The 20,834-nt window shown below is 37.8% G+C and overlaps 1 protein-coding gene across 1 annotated transcript in view; it reads left to right on the forward strand.

Annotated features, from left to right (window-relative positions):
* The first annotated feature begins 13,062 nt into the window (after positions 1–13,062).
* Positions 13,063–20,834, forward strand: part of LOC141599992 (putative inactive receptor kinase At5g10020) — a 37,759-nt gene continuing 29,987 nt past the window's right edge. The window contains exons 1-3 of the mRNA XM_074420141.1: positions 13,063–14,456; positions 15,261–16,787; positions 18,446–19,149. Coding sequence (XP_074276242.1) covers positions 13,460–14,456; positions 15,261–16,787; positions 18,446–19,038 — 3,117 coding nt within the window. The 5' untranslated portion in view covers positions 13,063–13,459 and the 3' untranslated portion in view covers positions 19,039–19,149. The remainder of the gene's footprint in view (positions 14,457–15,260; positions 16,788–18,445; positions 19,150–20,834) is intronic.

Here is a 20,834-nt window from a genome sequence, read left to right on the forward strand (position 1 = left end):
TCAAGGGAAAAATCCCCGAGGCTAAAAAAGATAAAATTTAACAAATAAATAAATAGATTGCCTCCCCGACAACGGCGCCAAAATTTGATACTGTCGTTTCGTACCAAAAATAAATACCTAAGTACTACTAATGAAGTCGGTAAGTAGGGTCGATCTCCACAGGGAGGCGGTGTACTATCTATTTGTCTATTTATCTGTTAAATGTCACAATTGGGGGTTTGAATTGATTTAACTAACTAGAGACTAAAGCGAGGGAAATGAAAAAGAGAAATTAACAAAAGGAGAAGGGTAGTATGCTAAGAGTCGGTCCACCGTGGCAGCTATCAGATCTTATACTATCGGGAATACTGAGGTGATTAAACTATTGATAAGAAGAGCTATGGTCGTCACCTTTCGGTCCTTAAACTGCCCTAGAGCGTAAACAGCTTAACTTTCGCCCTCACTGCAATACCTTATTGTAATTAAGCAAGCCTTCCCTTCCAATCTTTCGATCTAGGTTGGGGTTAACTAGATTTATGGTCTCCTGCATGCATTCATTCGACCGGATAACAATTAAATTGCCTAATACAATTCCTATCGCAAGTCTAACCTATTCAAGTCAGTTAAAACATCGCTACCACGGCTTCCCTAATCCTAACATACTACGGGGAATTAGCTAGACATAATTTAAGGGGAAGCAAGAAATAAGGAAATAACAATAAGCATAAACAATAATTAAAGAAGAGAGGAAAGGGAAAGAATTAATACTGAATTAAGTCGGGAAATCGAGAACAAAGGAACAGTAGCAATAATAGAGCAAAAGTGATGTCTGACAGTGTGTCAGATGAAAAGTAGAGAAAAAGAGAGAGTTTAAATGACTCCTAAAGCTTCCTATTTATAGGAAAATAGGAATTGCTAAACCTAATGACTGAATTAGAGCTTAAAAGCCCAACCCGTCAGCATAGCCACTCGATCGACTAACTAAATCACTCGATCGAGTGAACTTGACTCAAAAACTGCTCGATCGACCTAGAATAGTGCTCGATCGAGTACGGCTATAAAGGAACAGGTCGATCGACTAAGCAAACAACTCGATCGACTGATTATTGCACCTAGACCCACTCGATCGAGTGGTAAAGTACTCGATCAAGTGGATATTGACTTCAGCAGCTTATAATTCTCGTTAATTGCCTTTGACTTGTCCTTTTAGCGCCCGAAACACCTTCACGCATCCCAAGACAGCAATATTCCCCGCTCCAAATCATCTCTTCCTCCAAATGCATGCTAAACGGACGGTAAATGGCTTGATTTCGCTACTTTCTGGTTCATTCCTTCAATTAAGACAAAATACACCAAAGTAGCATATTCGGGGCATTTCGTAGCATAAAACTACGATAAAAACACAGAAATACGTGCATAAAATAGGCTAAAAAGACTATATAAAATGCACGTATCATTAGTCTTATATGTGAATGACGTATTGATCACTATGAGTGATGAAAGATTTAGGAGAAGAATAATACATCTCTAAGATATCCAGTTCGATGGATATTAGCATAAAGTTAATATTTTTATGTTAATAAGAATCTTGACAAGTTCAAAATTATTGAACATGAAGAAATTGAATCCATTTGCTTTCGTTGCTGGATTAATTTATTATGCTAAGATGTATCTCTATTATTATACTTCGTATACTTAGAGTATGATGAGAAATTAAAATCGTATCTTTGTGAAAGTCAATATATAGCCATATATTCTATCCATTAGTACTCAAGAAGCACTAATGATATGTCTTCTATGTCTCATATGTAAATAACATATTATTCATTGAGAATGATGGACCAATGCTCTCCTCCGTGAAGGAGGGATTGGGAGACTAGGAAGAGATGCAAACCATCTTTAATATCTGAATCTATAAGTGATATATACGAGAGGGTAAGTGTTTAGAAATAATTTTTGGATTTATGTGCAATGAGTTACACAAAAACCATATTCTAAACACACAAGGATGGTTGGAGAACCATCTTGGCTATATTTTTTTAGGAGTAAATTTGAGTAATATACAACGGAAGTTATATTGTCAACTGATCATCATTTATCAGTAACGATTGGCTCACTAGAGTTTGACGTTATTGTCGTTTGACGGTGGTGATTGGTTGATCCCTTGAGTACACTTGCAACTGTGAGATATGCAAAAGGGATGAATCCCACACACTGTGAGGACAGTGGGAGCTATCCTAAGGCAAGATAGCCTATGTCTAGACTGGATCTAGACACGTGCTCAAAAGGTTTTATAGTACAAGATTATAGATAACAAAGAGAAATAGTATATAATGAGGTTAAGTAAGGTGCAAGATGTTGCTAAGACTTGTTAACCAAGGCCTTCTCATAGGCTTAACATGATAAGTCGTGCCATTTCAATTGAGTTGAAATATACGATTATATACAAAATTGAATATGGATTATAGATTATGTGGTAATTGATATTGTATTAATTTTACATATGTGATAATCACATTTATCGTTTGAGTTTTTTTAAACTCATCCATTACTTTGTTATATCCTAATGGGTTGTTGAGACAATATTGAACCCCATTAAAGTGAACTGGATTAACATAGTATTCGCCCCTAGTTACTTACATGAGGTGACGTATCCAAGTAACTGGAGTGTGAGTCGATTGATGGCTAGTTCAAAAGCCATAGGGTCATAAGGGATGACTAGTCGATCACATATGCAGACTGTATGAGACACTCTGTCGGGCAGTGACCGCTTATAGAGTTCTGACAATTATTATATATCCTGGTCATGGCGAGAGCTACTATAGTATTCTTTTGAGTCAATTCTTAGACAAAAGATTGTTCGCCCAAGGTGGCACAGTTTCTAAGTGACTTTGATTTATGCTCTACGACTTTCATAACTGAGGTCAAATGGGCATCTTTTGGGTCATGATGAGCTGTAGCTATTCGAAGGGAACAGTGCGATAGGAATTATCCACCCATTGCCAGGGTTAATTTAAAATCTCAACGCCACTCAAGGATTAGTGAACTGAAAATGCGTGGCCACGCTCGGAAGGTATCTACGGTAGATAATTCCGGTCAGACAGTTACTCTCCAGATCGAGGAAACCACTCAAGATATGATCAAATGCAAGTACGACCTGCAAGACACCTTACATTGAGTGGGAGATGATGTAATAGGACAAGAGAATTGGTGACGCACACTTGTCTCGGACAAGTGGGAGATTGTTGGAGAAAGTGTCCTCAACAATAGTGCGATCACATGATTAAATCTCATAATAAGAATACGGAGGGGATGATTCAATTATATTCTCAACTGATCAACATTAATCAGTAATGATTGGCTAACTAGAGTTTGATATTACTATCGTTTAACGGTGGTTATCAGTTGATCCCTTCGGTCACACCTATAGGATGACGCACAAATGGAAAAGTAATTATTTGTATTTGATACAAATTAATTAATCCCTTATACAAATTGAGTTATATGAGTTAAATATTTGTTATGAGCTTAGAACTCATAATTATAAATGAGATTTATAAATATTTTGAGATAAAAGTTGGTAGTTAATTAAATTTACAACAAGTTGTAAATTAATTAAAATGGGCATCGTAGTACCCATTAATTGATGTGATGACGATAAAATATACTCAACAAGTTAAGCATATATACATCGTCCGTTAATTTGTCATATAATTGTTATACGACAAATTAAATATTTAGTTATGCGCGATAATTAAACATGAGGTTAATAAGCATTTACGGGATAAATGTCGAAAACCGAAATGGATCCTACAAGCCCCCATAACCTGTTTTAAGAGGGTATAGGGAGCCCATTGTTTTTCGTCTTCTTGTGTTTGGAAGATGCTATAAACACAATGATGATTAACCTTATAAATCACACCCTAGCTAGTCTAAACTACCTAAAAAGTATGGAATAAAAAATGAAAAAGAAAACCCACCCACTTACCTAGGGGTGCCGGTTTTGGGAGCTCTAAATAGAGCATTTTGTGGTTCATTTTTTTATTCCCATGTCTTCCTAATTTCTCACTACTTCTCTCAAAACTACATCTCTCCAAAATAATATGATGATATTATAAGATCATTACTAAAGTATTAATAAGATTATTAAGGGTATATTACTATAATTATCTAGTTAATATTTGTAGTAATCTTTGTGCTAGTCTTGGGTGCTCACTAAAGGAGGTATTCGAGTTTGAATACTCGGTCTTTGAAGATCATCAATTTTACTAATAGCTCAAGAATTACAAGAGAAGGAGTCTCTTGTGGTGCCCTATTTCGAACCATACAACAATGTAAGGAGAAATGTTTTCTTCTTTATCTCCCTTTATTTTGTTATGCATGCACTAGATCCTCCACTAGTAAATTAGTTTCATTATTAGAAGAGTCTAATAAATTGGTCTTTGGAACTTTCATCAGGGTGACCTTCTTGCCTCCCTGCCTGAAAGCGTAGGTGTTTTCCTTTCCAAGGTGACTTGTGTTTCTGTCAAACTCTCATGGCCTCCCCAATAGTAGATGGGAGGCATCCATAGGCACAACATCACATAAGACCTCATCCTGATAGACTTTCCCAATTGAAAATGGAACCAGACATTGTTTGTCAACCTTCACTTATGAACCTTTGTTCAACCATCTCAGTCTATATGGGCTTGGGTGTTCTTGAGTTACCAGGTTCAATTTATTGACAATAGTGATGGAAGCCACATTGGTACAACTTCCCCCATCAATGATCAGATTGCATAGTCTCCCTTGAACTGTACATCTGGTTCTGAATATCAAAGACCTCTGATCAGGTTCCAATGGAGCTGGTTATGAATGCATGACTCTCCATAGAACCAAGTTGTGCCCTGTGTCAGGGTGGGAAACAACCTGATCTGGGCTTGCCTCAGCTTCAACCTCCTCCAGGACCAAAGTCTCATCCTCCTCATACTCAACCAAGCCTTCCCTTTCCCACTCTTCCACTTCCATGGCTGTTCGGTTCTCTTGGAGGGACAGTCTTTCTTAAAATGACCATATCCCTGACATTGGAAGCACTTAATTTTGTCTCTGGTTAAGGGTGGGGTAACCTTGGGGTTTAGGGATCCCTTGCCTTTATTCAGGGTGGTTGATGTGGTTGGTTTAGGGGATTCTCCAAGCTTAACACTAGTGTAAGGCCTGAATGTACGTCTGGTAGCAGCCTTAGGTGCTGGTGGTTTGGTCTTTCTCATTTTCTCTACCCTCAGAGATAGGTTCACCACAGCATCATATGACCAGAATGGTTGTAACCTCACCTTGCTAACAATATTCCCATTGAGACCCTCTAAAAATATAGCAATTTTCTGTTCAGGCTTTTCATTCAACTCACACTGTAAAGTCAACTGCTCAAACTCTCTAAGATATGCTTCCACAGATCTATACTCTTACCTCAACTTAGACATTTTTATGAACAGGTCTTGAGTATAATCCTTAGTCACAAACTTATCCATCATTTTTTTCTTAAGTTTGGTCCAAGACTTGAGTGGTTCATTGCCATCTCTAATTCTTTGATGTTTCATGTTATCATACCACAGAGATGCATACCCTTTCAACTTAAGGACAACCACTTTAAAGGACTTAACATCATTGTAACCCTTATACTCAAATATGTTTTCAACATCCCTAATCCACTCTAGCAAGTCATTAGGGTCTAAACTACCAGCGAATTCAGGGATTTCTACCTTTAAATGTTTATCAGTGTGCTCTGGGATTTCTGCATGGATGCTCGCATCAGATTCTGAGTCGTACTCCTCTTCATTCACCTGAAACCCTCTCCCTGCAGCCATAAACCCCCGACCTCTGCCCCTGCCTCTACCTTGCTGGGGTCTTCCTCTGGGTGGTGGTGTTGGGATGTTCTACATGATAGTGTTGATGGCTTCCAGTACTGTGTTGATGTTACTAGCCAGAAGCTCCATTCTCTGCTCAATTGCATTCAACCTCTCTTCACTCATTTTAGGTAATTTTTTGTGTTTTTAATGTAGCTAGGATAATGAACTCTCAACCCAAGACTACCACAAGATGGAATTGTGTTAAAACCTGGCTCTGATACCAATTTGATGTGTAAACCACAAGGGCTAGTCGGATTTGACACTAGACTTATAATTCAACAATTTTCAAGCTTTCAGAGAATGCAACAGAATTGGGAAATTTTATAAAAATAGCAGGACTTCTTCTAATTTCATGAAATTTTGTGACAACTTAGTTTAAAGATTAAACTAACACTGAGCCAATTTTCAGAATTATCCAAGCACTCTAAGTAATTTTTTAAATAAATCGAAACCAAATTGAAACTGATGGAGTTTAGACAGTTCCTCAACAGGTTGGTGTGACTGTTTTGTGTGATTCCTGCTGACTAAGAATTGGGATATAATTGTCAAATTAATTTCCAAGTAAACACATGAGATTAGTCTAACAATTTGAGGAAAATCTAAGAAAGAAAAACAATCAAGCAAGCATAGATTGAATTCTACTCAGACAACAACAGGAAACCAAAGGAGTCAAGCAAGCACAGACTCAGTTGGATTTTCTGTCACCAGGTACTCAATCAACACCTAAGAAAGTACAAGGTGTCACTAAGCCTGACTCTAAACTAAGAAATACACCAGTTTATGAGATTTAATTTGAGAGAATTTTCAAGGGTTTTCATTTAATCAAGTCTGCGTTGTGCAAAAGGAGATGAGAGTCCTTAAATAGGCCTCATTCTCTGGTACATATTAAAAATCTTGACCTGTGATTCCCTTCTAAGGGCCAGGATTGCTTCTAGCTATATTACAAGAGTAGTTGAAAATATTTTACAACTTGCCACAAGGTAAAAGTAAAAGACTGAAGTGAAAAACAAAAGATTGCAGTCTTAAAGTGACAGGTTTCAGTTTTGGTTATTGGACTTCTTTGGCTTGAGGTGAGGAGGAGCTGACCATGTGAATAAAGCCTTGATATCTTCAAGGTGTTATCTGAGAATGGGGTTGAAATGATGCTGAGCTCAAGACACAAACAACTTTCCTATTGTCTGGCCAAATATGGAAATAAACTTTATGCTTTATCGAAACCTATTTTCTTCTGCAATTGGCATTTTTCAGTCTGATTTTGAGAGCTTTCCTTTATGGACTTTTCCTGGCTCCTTAGGACATAACTAAGCTTACTTAGATAAGGTGCCAGCTGACCATGGTGGCAGCTGGTGGTTGGAAATGACATTCTTGAATCTAGACTCAGAAATTAGATTGACAGCAGTTGAGTTAAGGGCATTGGTAGTGCCTGAGTTGTCTGGCTTCTGAATTAGGTTGGCCTGGCCTGCTGCTCCTACATCAACTTGTTGATGTAGTATTGTGTTGATTCAAATATTGTCTGACAATGTTAGGTATGGTCTTAAAATTTGAAAATTTCGTTTTAAAGTTTTCTTAATTTAATTGAGTAATAAGACTTCAATTTTGTTAATAATGTTATGCATTGCCTTAATTTGAGAATTTTATCTTAAAATTTTGCCAATTTTTTTTATATATATATATATACCATAGTGTGTATGACTAAATTTTTAATCTTCGTATTTAAAACATGGTTTCCTTGTTTCGTAGTATTGCAATCTTTGTTAATGAAGACATGTGTTGTTTTGCTTATATATGTGTTAATGCTTAGTTTGCCTTGTAGGTTATGTAGCCGTAATAAGTAAAGACGCGTAGGTATATATGGTTGTGTTGGAGAGGATGTGAAATGGGCGTGAGTCGATGAGCTATGAGGATAAAGAGGGCTAATAATGTGTGATGAGTGAGTGTTGCATCTTGAGAGTTATGAATGGGAAACACGTGTTTTATTGGGATGAAGGTCAATTTGATTAATTGAGATAAGTTTGAGTCAAGTAGAGAGGTACATATACGATGTCGTGAGTAGTAAGTCACGTGATGAATGAGAATGATATTGGTTGGAACCTTGAATGATGTGTTAGAGATTGAATTGGGTTTGTTTAAGTAGTAGTGTAAGTATTGCGAGTGAAGGAATAGTGAATGAAAATGAGTTGTTTACGCGTATATGTTGATAATATAGAGTATAAAACTTAGAGATATAAGGACGTGATATGGTTATCGGCTTTAGAGGAAGGAATCTTTCATCCTAGGGAATGAGATTATACGATCAAAGAAGTATTAGTTCGGTGATCCAAAGTTACTGCTGTGTTTAGTGGGTTGAAAATAAAAGTTGGGGTGTGACTTTGTGTATAATTTGTGTTGGAAATTGAGAGTATAAGAAGGCGACTTTAGCTTGCGCGAGGTTTCTTGAATTGAGTAAAATGATTGGGTGAAGTAAATTGTGGATAATGAATGATGTGTAATCTAGGTCGAATATTTGTTGAATGTTTGAACTTATGTATATTGAACAAGGTTTGAGTTGCGTGTTGAGGGGTATTGTTGTTGAACATGACTTGGAAACTTTGGTTGATAGATAAATGAGATATATGATGATGGATTTAGTATTACCAAGTTTGGTTTTCGCAGTCATGAGAGTAAGAGTCTGATGCTTGAAGATTCAATCATATTGTGAAGTATTTGATCATTCGTGTTATAGAGTGTAACCGTTTAATTTGAGTAGGTTTATATACGTGTGAAGGTGATTGTGTGGCAATCCGACCCTATGAGTGGTAATAGATATGTTGTTGTAAAGTTGCCTCCCAATCGTCAAGTAAAGCGTCCGTGGTATACATCACGATCTTGTCGTAGTGTCCATTTGGGTGATGGTCATGTTACTTTTATTCCTTGAGAGTAATGAGTGGTTAGGGCCGTGTCCATGAGATAGTATAAGTGTGTGGCTACCGATGTGACTATTGTGGTTGTTGGTGACGGTATGGTGATACCGTCACCGAGTGTAGGGGATGCAATGCTTGTGAAACGGATTTTTAAATATTATGTTATATCATGTTTTGTTTTAGTTGGGTTGTAATAATTGCCATAAGGCCATGAGTTGTTCTAACTTGTTTGTTTGACGGTGTATTAATCACCATCGGGTCTATTAGAATTTGTGTGATGAAAGAGGAAAGTTTGGAAATGAGTTGAGAATGAAAACATTCTGCCCCAGGTGACACTCGACCGAGTGGCCTCCTACACTCGACCGAGTGGCGTCCTACATTCGACCGAGTGGCATGCCTTGACCTTTGTTTTGTTGATATTTGACCGAATATTGAGCATGTACCCTTATTTCGCGGTTTACATTAGTTGATTTGTGCTTGAATGAACATGTTGACCTTACATGGGTCATATTTGTGAATTATTTACGTTTGATTACATGGCGTGGTATTTTCCAAAGTAAATGGAAATTATTGATTCGACATGGATGGATTGACGACATTAATGATGTGATAACCTTGTTTGACGTGTGTTAATCGACGTGAGTTCATTTCGTTGCGTAAAAGTAAGATAGAAAATACAAGTTGTGTACTGCATAGTGACCATTTGCATGATTGTGATTGTGGTCTTCCGTTGGAGCGGAAGTGTTGATGATAGATGGGAATGGATATGGATACACATGTGTGATCATGTGGTGGATTTTACGCTGTATATGCGTGGCATGATGTCCGGAAGTGGGAATATTGATCATGCTTGAGTCACATTACGAGTAATTTTGCATTACTTGAATTTTATATCCTGGAGTCCGCATATTCGTGATTGATGTGCATACATGTTAAGATATGAGATTTGACATGACATAGATACGTAGTAATAATCGAGTTATACCCCGTGATAGATACATATACATATAGCCAATATGAATTGGGAGTCGTTTGTAGGATTATAGATTGGAACCGTGGGTTTGACCTGGCACTTGACCTTTGGGAGGCTTGTAGATGGGGATTATATCAACGGAATTAGTACAACAAGAGGCTTGATTACGGAATTGCAATGAGTGAGAGAAAGAATTAAACCCGGATCAGTGTCATTTTTGAAATTTAGTAATGATCCTGCGAGAGCACACTATGAGGTTTGATAATTGAACTTCGGGACGAAGTTATTTTTTAGGGGGAGTGAATGTAACAATTCGGAAGTTTAGGAAAAAGGAAGTACGGAAAGTGAGGAAGTAGTGAGAGTGGAACACCGAACTTTGGGAAGAGAGTGCACATGAGATTTGAGGGAATAGCCGGAAAGGGAAGAGTGAGGTGAAACTTCGGGGACGAAGTTTATTTTAAGGGGGGGAGATTGTAATAATCCGTATTTTATAATTATATAAATAATATTATGTCATATTTTATGTGGGTTATTTTTGAGACGGAATTATATAATAATAATAATAATAATAATAATAATAATAATAATAATAATAATAATAATAATAATAATAATAATAATAATAGGTTGCAACGATGATAATAATAATAATAATAATAATAATAGGTTGCAACGATGATAATAATAATAATAATAATAATAATAATAATACGTAATACGATACATGTATAATATACGTATGACATTGGGTGGGTTGTGTCGAGGGGAGTGAGGAGGTCATAGTGGTGGTCTTGGGTAGTGGGTTAGGTGGCTATAGCTGGCGGAAATCGTGGGTGAATGAGGGGTGTCGGGTTGAGAGTGTTGTGTTGTTGTTTATGGTTGTTGTCGTTGTTGGTTGGTGTGATTGTTGTCGGTTGCTACTGTTGTTGCCGTGGTGGATGGTGTCGACATGAGAAGGCCACGGTGGTGGTGGTGGCCGCGGTGGTACGAATGGTGGTGGTGGTGGTTTGGTGGAGTTTGAAGTGTGTGTCGGGTTTGGGTTTGGGTGTGTTTGTGTCGGGTGGTGGTGTAGGTAGAGCGGCTGTTAGGCGGTTGTTGCGGCTACCTTGGTCGGCCGTTGGTGGCTGGGTGGTCGTCCATGGTGGTGGGGCATGGTGGTGGTTTTGGGTGGTTGTTGACCATGAGTCTTAAGACGGGTTTTGGGTAGTTTTAAGACGAGATTTGTTTATTTAATTTCGCATTTAATTCAATTATAATTAGTTAGTGATTATCGTATTTTAATTATCTTATTTAGGAGACAGTATTATGAGACTATTTTGTGAGACGGTTTTTTGTGACAGATCTTACTTGTGTTGAGTAGCTTTGGAGATTTGCTAAAAGGTAGGTTTATCCTACTCAATTTCAATAATTTGTCTAATTGTTAAATGAGTCATATGTCATTCATTTGCATTGAATAAGTCTGTTCCAAACATCAACAATACAAGCTCATGGACAAACTATGCTATCAAGTGCCTGGAATACCCCATTTCCGGAGCCAAGCCTTCTCACTTTGACTAACATTCATGCTTATTTGATTAACATTCATTCCAATTTTTAACCATATCCTTCATTTCACTTCTTCTTTGATGAATTCAACCAGTTTAGTAGGTCTTACTAAGACAAAATTCATCCTAGCATTGTTCCTTTGACACCAAACATTGTAGTAGCATGCTGTCCATATGAGAATATGAACCAGTTTTTTCAGTTCAGCACCTGCACCACTAACAGAATCCACAAAGGTGCTGACAACCACCTTAAAACTACACCAACATTCCATTAGAGCCATCACCTGCTTGCTGTACAAGCATTTAAAGAACATGTGCTCCTGAGTTTCAGGTTCCCTGTCACAGATACATCATTTGTTGTCCTCAACCAAATTGAAACAGTTTGTCTTTAATATTCAAACCATGATTCAAAATAATCCATGTAATCATTGCATGTTTAGGGTAATTTGATTTGCTCCAGGCCACCTGAAACCAATCTTGCCGAGGTTGTTTGGGTCTCAGGCATTCATAACCATCCCTGATGGTATAACCTTTTGTGTTAGCAGTCAATTGGTTGTTTGTGATAGACATGGTTCATTATTTCTTTGACCTTACAGATGTTCTTCGTAGACCAAGCAGCATCAGCAGAAGAAGAGTAGATGTGCCAGTCTTCCTGCTTAAGCTAGATTTGATTAATCCACCTTATCCATTGCCTATCTGCTTAGCCATAAATCCAGTCAACCAGCTTTGCCACAATAGCAATGTTCCATATTTTAGCTTTCTTAATTGAAAGATTAAGCTAAATATATGTGTATAAATTTTGTTAAGGATCTAAGGGTGTTCTAGGACCCATACCTGTACCCAATTTTTTTTTATATAAACCCAAACCTGATCTATACCCATAAGGGTACAAAATAAAAAGACTTATACCCAAGAACCCAATCCATTAAGGGCGCGTTTGGTTCGATCGGGTATGGGTTTGGAATCGGGAATCATACCTGGGTGGTATCGGGTTGAAACTTGATACCTCATACCTTATGTTTGTTTCAATTTGGTTGGTATGGGGTTAGAAATCAATCAAAGCAAAAAAATCTTCAAAATACAATATTTTTAATAATAATTTTTAATATTATTAAATCATTTAGATAAAATTTAATCAAATAAATATATAAAAAGATTTTTGTACAATACTCTCTCCGATCCAGACTAAAGGTAATATTGACTTTTTGGCACTATTCATGGTCGTAGGGAATCTTCGATATTATTCTTAATCTATAAGACAAAATATATGCATGTGAGATCTTGTTTGATTCATCGTCATGAATACTATAAGAATATCAAAATTTTATAATTTTTAATAATGTATAACTAAAGATATTTACGTTGCAAAACATGCCTCGATAAGTGTGAAAAAGTCAATGTTATCTTTGGTCTGGATCAGAGGGAATATGACATAATTATTTTTATCATTTTTTGTTATTTTTAATTTGATACCCTGAGAATCAATCTCATACCCACCCCCTTTCCAAGGGTATGAGAAACCCATACCTCATGAGTTTCAGGAATGAGTATGAAACCTTCATTTTCATCAAACAAACATATGGTATGGGTTTGGTTCATTTCAACCCCATACCTCATACCTATATTGGCTGAACCAAAGATAAAACCCAAAGAGCGTGGGTAGGGCCGGACACAATGACATCGGTAGCGAAGAGTAGAGTAGGTAGCAAGATTTGTTTTATAGTGAGTGGGAGGGTTTGAGGACAGCTAATAAGTGGAATCCCACGGTGTCCCTCACTCCCAAGTCCCACCATAAATAACAAACTGATAAAAGAGTGATAACTCTCAAATCGCAAGGCAACAATACAATACAATACAAGTCTGATTTGATTGGCTGCTCTTTGTTTTGACACCCCTATCTCATTATAAATCAACAGCCTACTTTTATCAGTTGGTTTACCTCGTCAACCCCATTTCAACACCCCCCCCCCCCCTAATACAATGCTTCATTACACCTTGGCCTCTTGTTTCATTTCATTTCATTTCAGGTTTACTTGTTTTTTCTCATTATATATTATATATATTATATTAAACTGGCTTGTTTAGTGATTCTTAGTGGATTGTTAATTAATTAATAGGGAGTAACACATACTAATAATTCAGTACGGAGTAGATTATTGTATATTTGTGGATAGTTGGTTCATGGTCGAAATTAGGACACAAAGGGAGTACGTCTGGGAGATTCCGTATACAATAACGAATAACTCCAATCTAGGTTGGGTTATTCAGTCATTTGGGAAGGAAGGAATGCAAGCAGTGTGTTTGATAACACTCTTGTGCCTCCAGCTGGTGTTTGCTACTTCTGATTTCAATGCTCTTTTGGATCTCAAAAAAGGTTTTACAAATGCCTTCCTACTTGACTCTTGGAATCTTAATTCAGTCTCGTCTAACGGTTGTCCCCTTAACTGGCATGGAATTACTTGCTCCAATGGGGATGTAGTCTCCATTATGCTTAATCACTCTCGCCTTCTCGGCCACTTTGATTTCAACATCCTTTCTCCTCTTAAACTGCTCCGAAACTTGTCTATTTCCGGTAATGCATTCACTGGAACTATCTTACACGTTGCTGAAATTGAGTCTTTGGAGAATTTCGACATTTCTGATAATTCCTTTCATGGTCCATTGCCACTTACTTTCACACACTTGATCAATTTAGTCTCTGTTAATCTGTCAACAAACAACTTTGACGGCCATCTTCCCTCTGGTTTTCGTAATCTTAAGAACCTCAACTACCTTGATTTACATTCCAACAGATTTACGGGGAATCTTATGAATCTTGTCACAGAGTTAGGAGGTGTGATTCTACTTGATCTCAGCTGCAACCAGTTTGTTGGACACTTGGATATTGGCCTTGGAAGGGCTAGCTTTGTGTCCAATATTCAGTATTTGAATGTAAGCAATAATGCTTTAGTTGGGGAGCTCTTTGCCCGTGATGGAATGCCTTTTTTTGACAGCCTTCAAGTGCTTGATGCAACCAATAATCACCTCAATGGCACTATTCCATCCTTCAACTTTGTCGTCTCTCTTCGTGTTCTTCGACTAGGCAACAATAACTTATCCGGGCCTCTTCCTGAGGCGCTTTTCCAAGACAATTCAATGCTTCTTGCTGAACTAGATCTCAGCGTTAACCAGCTTCAAGGTAATTGATAAGAGTTAGAAACTCGAGACAATTGATGGTTCCAGTTGTTTATGTTCTGGTGAATGTACTCTCCTTGGCAACTGTAACCATTGATTGACCTGAAGTAACAATTGGTTTTGTTACTCATCATCTTTACTGTTTATAGTGTCGATAGCTTTTATAAAGGGAGACGATGACCATTTTTATCGAGTTTCGTGTAGACAGTGGAGTAGTTATGACTGTTTCAAGGTCTCAGACGTTCTCATGCATGACTTCTAATGTAAAATATTTTCGAGACTGAGACTCAGATTTAGGTACAGTCTTTTTGTCATTCATATCTACCGAGTGTACTATGCATATTATACAAATTGAGAAGGCCGTTGCACTATTGGTGCATGCTACTTAACTGATCTACAGATATTGAGATCTGCATATTCATTAGCCACCTCTCCCATAGAACGAAAGGTGCACAGGAAGGTGGATATAAAAAAACTTGCAGGGAATCAGACATTGAAGTCTAAGAACACTGTACTGTTGAAAGATTGTTATCATGCAACTATTTTTTTGAAACAAGGCTCATGTTACTATAATCAGGCAAACCTTACCTAGAAACGCCTCCCTTGTACACATTAACTTGCCAAGTACGAAAACTATCCATCCATTTTCGTTCTCCTATATATCAGTCTCAGATGATAATAATATCATTAAAAAAACAACGTCGATGAAGACTGTCTCATGTGAGAATCTGTATAACTCTATTCGTTGTATGTAATCTGTGTTGAAACATTTTCTTCTGCGTCTATTTATATATTTCATTTCCTGCAGGGCCAGTAGGAAGTATCACATCAACAAGTATAAGGAGCCTGAATTTGTCTTCAAATCAGCTGTCAGGCACCTTGCCTATGAAGATTGGGCAATGTGTCACAATCGATCTAGGCAATAACAAGATTTCAGGCAATCTTTCAAGAATCAAATACTGGGGAAACTATGTAGAAGTTATCCAGTTGAGCTCAAACTCTCTGTCAGGGACATTACCTGATGAGACTTCCAATTTTCTTAGACTATCTTCATTTGGGCTATCAAACAACTCCCTACAAGGAATCCTCCCGCCTATTCTTAGTTCATACCCTGAACTAAAAGTGCTTGATCTTAGCTTTAATCAGCTGAGTGGATTCCTCCTCCCAAGTCTATTCAGTTCATCAAAATTGACCGATCTTAACTTGTCACACAACAACTTCACTGGGGCAATACCTCTCCAAACATCCTCGGATAATTTGAGTCTATTGTCGTTGGATCTTTCAAATAATTTTCTAACTGGAGATTTTCCGCCTGAAATAAGTAACTTCCATAACTTACTGTATCTTGATCTGGCGAGTAACAACATTCAAGGTAGCATCCCCTATAAAATCTCAGACAAGCTGATTGATCTAAATGTTTCTTTCAACAATCTCTCAGGAATTGTTCCTGAAAACCTAAGGAGGTTTCCAGAAGCTGCATTTCATCCTGGGAATTCTCTTCTCATATTACCTCCTTCATCTACCTCATCCGGGAGTTCAATGGGTCAGAATCAAAGCAAGAATCGGACTGTTATTTATTTTATTCTTGCTGGTATTGTTGCGGGTGTTATTATCCTCATTCTATTGTTCATGCTCATCTACTACAGATTTCGCATGAAAGGGAATCGTGTAATGGTTCAAAAGGCTAAAAGAGAAGGCAAGCATTATAAAAGTGGATCTTCTTCACTCCCTAGCACATCACCTTCCCATACAAGTGTCAGCCCATCTGTTGCTACACCAAGTTCAGGCCATGTGGCTTTTAACTCATCAAAGATGGGACCCACACCTGAAGCTGAAAATTCTAGATCCCGGATGACAAATTTTGAAGATGTTGCTCCTCATGAGTCAACGAAGAATCAAGGTGAAATAACGCTTCCACTTCCCAAACTGTCTTCTTCAAGTCCACCAGCCTCTAAAGGCCAAAACTTATTCTCAAATCATGACACAATGAAGATTGGTCCACAAGAGAATGGCGGTGACTTGGTTTTGTTTGAGAGGTCCTTTGTGTTTACTGCTGATCAACTCAGACGTTCTCCATCAGAAGTCATTGGCAGAAGTTGTCATGGAATGTTATATAGAGTTACACTAGTGAGTGGTGAAATATTGGTAGTTAAGAGATTAAAGGAGGGAATAGCAAAAGGAAAAAAAGAATTTGCTAGAGAAGTTAGAAAGCTTGGAAATGTACGACACCCAAATCTAGTTTCTCTGCAAGGCTATTACTGGGGACAAAGGGAGCACGAGAAGCTTCTTATGTCAAATTATGTTAATTATCCATGCTTAGGAATCTACTTACAAGGTAAGCTTCTGATTATTACTACTGAAACATTCATTGTTGTTTTTGCAACTCACTGCTGATTATACCTTTTTTATCTCACCGAATATAGCCTATAATAGTGACAGGAAAACTATAAAATTGTGAATTGTTACGTCTTTTCAAGCAGATGCTGTCATCCCCACCTGTGTTAAGCTCTTTAAGCTTTTGAGGTTTTCTTGTTCTACTCCGTATGTTATAGGAGTAATCTGTTAACAGCTAGTACATCACAAGTACCAGAGGGGGAGCCGGCTAGTACAAAGTAATAATAGATGCAACGAAACAGTTTTGCTCGACTAGAATTTTTTTTGTTACCCCATACCTGAATCCTTACTCTGTTCGCGAGACAAGTTTTAGCTACCTAATTTGTGAATATGGCATCTTTGGTGAGGCCACCTCATTATTCTTTTCTGCTTAGCAAGCAAATTTGATTACAAAATTTACACAACTTTTCTCAAATAAGTTTAGATGAAACAGAATCTCGGCGTGGGAGTATTATAGGGTATGGGGTGAGATAAAATTGAAATGCCTTAATGTTTTCATTATCAAAGCGCCTTGTCCGTCACAAGCTTGTGGGGGAGAAATGGAGCACCACATGGATAGTGCCACTTTCATATTGTGAGAGGGGCACTATCCGTCTTCAGCTTGTGAGAGATAGTGCCCGTCTTCAATGAGAATTTGTGTTTCATAATTGTGCTGTAGTAGATTGACCATTAGTAAACTCCTCATTGAATGTTTTGGAGGAAGCGGTCTATAACTAGACAGAAACCACTTTTACAGTAACTGGGCCATGAAGACTGATCTTACGGATACGATTATGGATGTGCAAGACGTAATTCAATTAGGACTCTTTGATTAGTTATCTACAGTTATTAAAAGATATAATAAAATAAGACAATTGTTATGCTATTAGAAGTTTAATAATTGGCAGAATTAGGGGTCTGGTTAAATTATTAGATTTTCTAGTATTAGATACGTAACCAGCTATTATAAATAGGATGTTTTGTATTCATTATTAGACAGATTATTGAGAATAAAAGTTTAAAAACTCGATCAGGCTTTGATTATTGTTCGAGATATAGGTCTATTTCGAGCAAATATCCCATTGACTCAAAGTCTCGGCGGTCTTTTAATCAAATATCCCCACAAAAATCAAACTTGTTCCTCGGTCTCACGAGTCAGAAGTTCGATCCTCAGTACTATCATTGTTCTTTTATTTAAATCGCTTCCGCACTCGTATCACTTACTATAGCCAGTTCAAAAGACTATAGGATAAAAGTTCTATCAATTTTCTTTTGCGAAATGGCCATTGACCACTGAGTTAAGTTAAGGAACTAATCGTACTTTCAGACAGTTACAGAAGGGTTCTTAAAGTAATAACTTAGATGGTTAGACTAGGATTCAATTTTTTTTTTCTTTTTTTTTTTTGTCTCGGGAGAGTTCATTGAGTATTTGGTTTTGCTTTTGATAGACTTGCTATTCTTTGACTCTGCAATATGATGGCGTGTTTTGCATTGAAAGTAGTAACATGATACCAATGCAGAACTATAGTTTGAGACACAATCCTTCCCCATGAATGCTTAAAATTTAAATTATGTTATTCCTTCCTGTTTAGTTAATATGTTGTCTGGTCGTTCTTGCAGGGTCTGAGCGAAGTAAAATTCCGTACTTGTCGTTAGTCAAACAGCTCAAAGTAGCGCGGGATATTAGTCATTGTTTGGATTATCTACACAATGAGAAAGCCATACCTCATGGCAACCTCAAATCAACAAATATATTAATAGACCCTTCGGAAGCTAATACACTGGTCACAGATTACAGTCTCCACCGGCTCCTGGCACCTGCTGGCACGGCTGATCAAGTTCTTAGTGCAGGTGCTCTTGGTTACCTGCCACCTGAATTCATCAGCTCAAGTACACCATGCCCATCTTTGAAGAGTGACGTCTATGCCTTTGGCGTTATCTTGTTGGAGCTTATAACCGGAAGGAGCTCAGCCGAGATTGTTTCTGCCAATCAGGGTGCAGTTGACTTGACAGATTGGGTGAAATTGCTTGTGTCTGAAAACCGTGCAACTGATTGTTTCGATAAAGCAGGATTAGGTGTTCATTACTCAGAAAATGAGAAGAAAGTATTGGAAAGGATATTACAAGTTGCTTTGAGTTGCATTCTTCCAGCGCCTGAGAGACCTGACATCAGAGCAGTTTTTCACGATCTCTTGTCCATAGAACTAAATTAAAAGGTTTAGCCTAGATTCATTCAATTTGTCTCACCTTTCAAATTTCGTGCTTTTAATTCGTTGAAATTTTTGCTTCTTTCTAACTGATAGCCACAGGAATTATGCGATTAGGTTGATATAGAATTAGTATGTTTTAGACGAATTCTATAGGCTAGAAATTATGCGGCGGAATTGTTATAATCTGAACTAAATAGGCGAACAGAATGTAAAACGTGTGAATTAACAAAGGAACAAGATAGATAAGTGAATCTCGCTCAATACCTCGCAAGGTAATCACTCGAAGCACTCAGGGTAACCTCGCAAGGCCTGGTTCGTGAATCTCGCAAGAAGCAACGATGGAAGCACACCAAAGGTAGCTTTATTGTATTTCTGTAATCTCCAAGTAATTAGGTTACAAGGCTTTAATTTATAGTATCCTAAAAACCTAATCATACTTGGGCAATAAGTAAACTAGTTTCCTTAACTAATTAGGAAACAAATAACTGAAATAAGCAAACTAAGAATTCAGCTAGGATTAGGAAATTATAGACTTTCCTAACTTTATTTGTAATAGATTAATTAGCTAAATAATACTAATAACTCGGACCAGCTAACACATCTACACGGTTGGATTAACCGTGTACTCAACGTCTTCTGGGCCTTTATCCACCCAAGTGAGCATCGTCAAATAACTTGACCCAATCTTGAAGCCTTCGACCAAATGAGTTGCATTTCGACTAAGTAGCACTTCATTTTCAGTTTCCATCAATGCTCCTGCATCATTCTCTCCCTCTTTTTGAGAATTTGACCTCAAATTGTCGTCGTCGAGATATGGGGACAAGTCACCAACATTAAACGTTGCACTCACACCACCGTACTCACTTGGTAATTCCAACTTGTAAGCATTCGAACCGTAGCAATCTATGACCTTGAATGGGCCATCTGCTCGCGGCATCAACTTGTTCTTTCGCTTGGCTGGAAAACGCTCCTTCCTTAAATGAAGCCACACGAGATCCCCTACTTTGAACACGGGCTGTTTTCGATGCTTATTGGCTTTCTCTTTGTATTTAGCATTCGATTTCTCAATTTGGGCTCTCACTTGTTCACAAGTCCTTAGAAATGTAGCCTGCCTCTCCTTTGCTTCAAAGCTCATAAGGTCTTTCTTCGGAATTGGAACTAGATCAATAGGCAAAAATGGATTAATGCCATACACAATTTCGAATGGAGCACGCCCGTAGTTCGATGGAGTCCGGTTATACGCAAATTCAAAGCATGTGCAAGTTTAGTATCCCAATCCTTTGTAGTCTTGCTCACTAGGCCACGCGATAAGCTCCCAAAGTACGATTAGTTACCTCCGTTTGCCCATCTGTTTGAGGATGGTGGAAATCGAACATCAACTTTGTACCCATCAAACGCCACAAAGTCTTCCAAAAATAACTAAGGAACTTCACATCACGTGCCTCGAGACAATAGTAAGGGGAATACCGTGTAAACGAACTACCTCCTTATAGTACAAATCAAAGAACATTCGTAGCATCATCCGTCTTGTGACAAGGAATAAAATGAGCCATCTTTGAAAACCGATCAACAACAACCATGATCGAGTCTTTACCCCTTTGTGTTCGTGGCAAACCAAGTATGAAATCCATGCTCACTTCGCTCCAAGGTGTTTTGGCACGAGTAAAGGCGTGTACTGACCCTTTGACAAACGAGCTCTTTGCTTTTCGACACACAACGCACTTGCCCACAATTTCTTGGACATCCTTACTCATCTTGGGCCAATAGAAATGTTCACTTACAATGTCATAAGTCTTATT

The sequence above is a fragment of the Silene latifolia genome, chromosome 9 (genome assembly GCF_048544455.1).
Source record: "Silene latifolia isolate original U9 population chromosome 9, ASM4854445v1, whole genome shotgun sequence".
NCBI lineage: Eukaryota > Viridiplantae > Streptophyta > Magnoliopsida > Caryophyllales > Caryophyllaceae > Silene > Silene latifolia.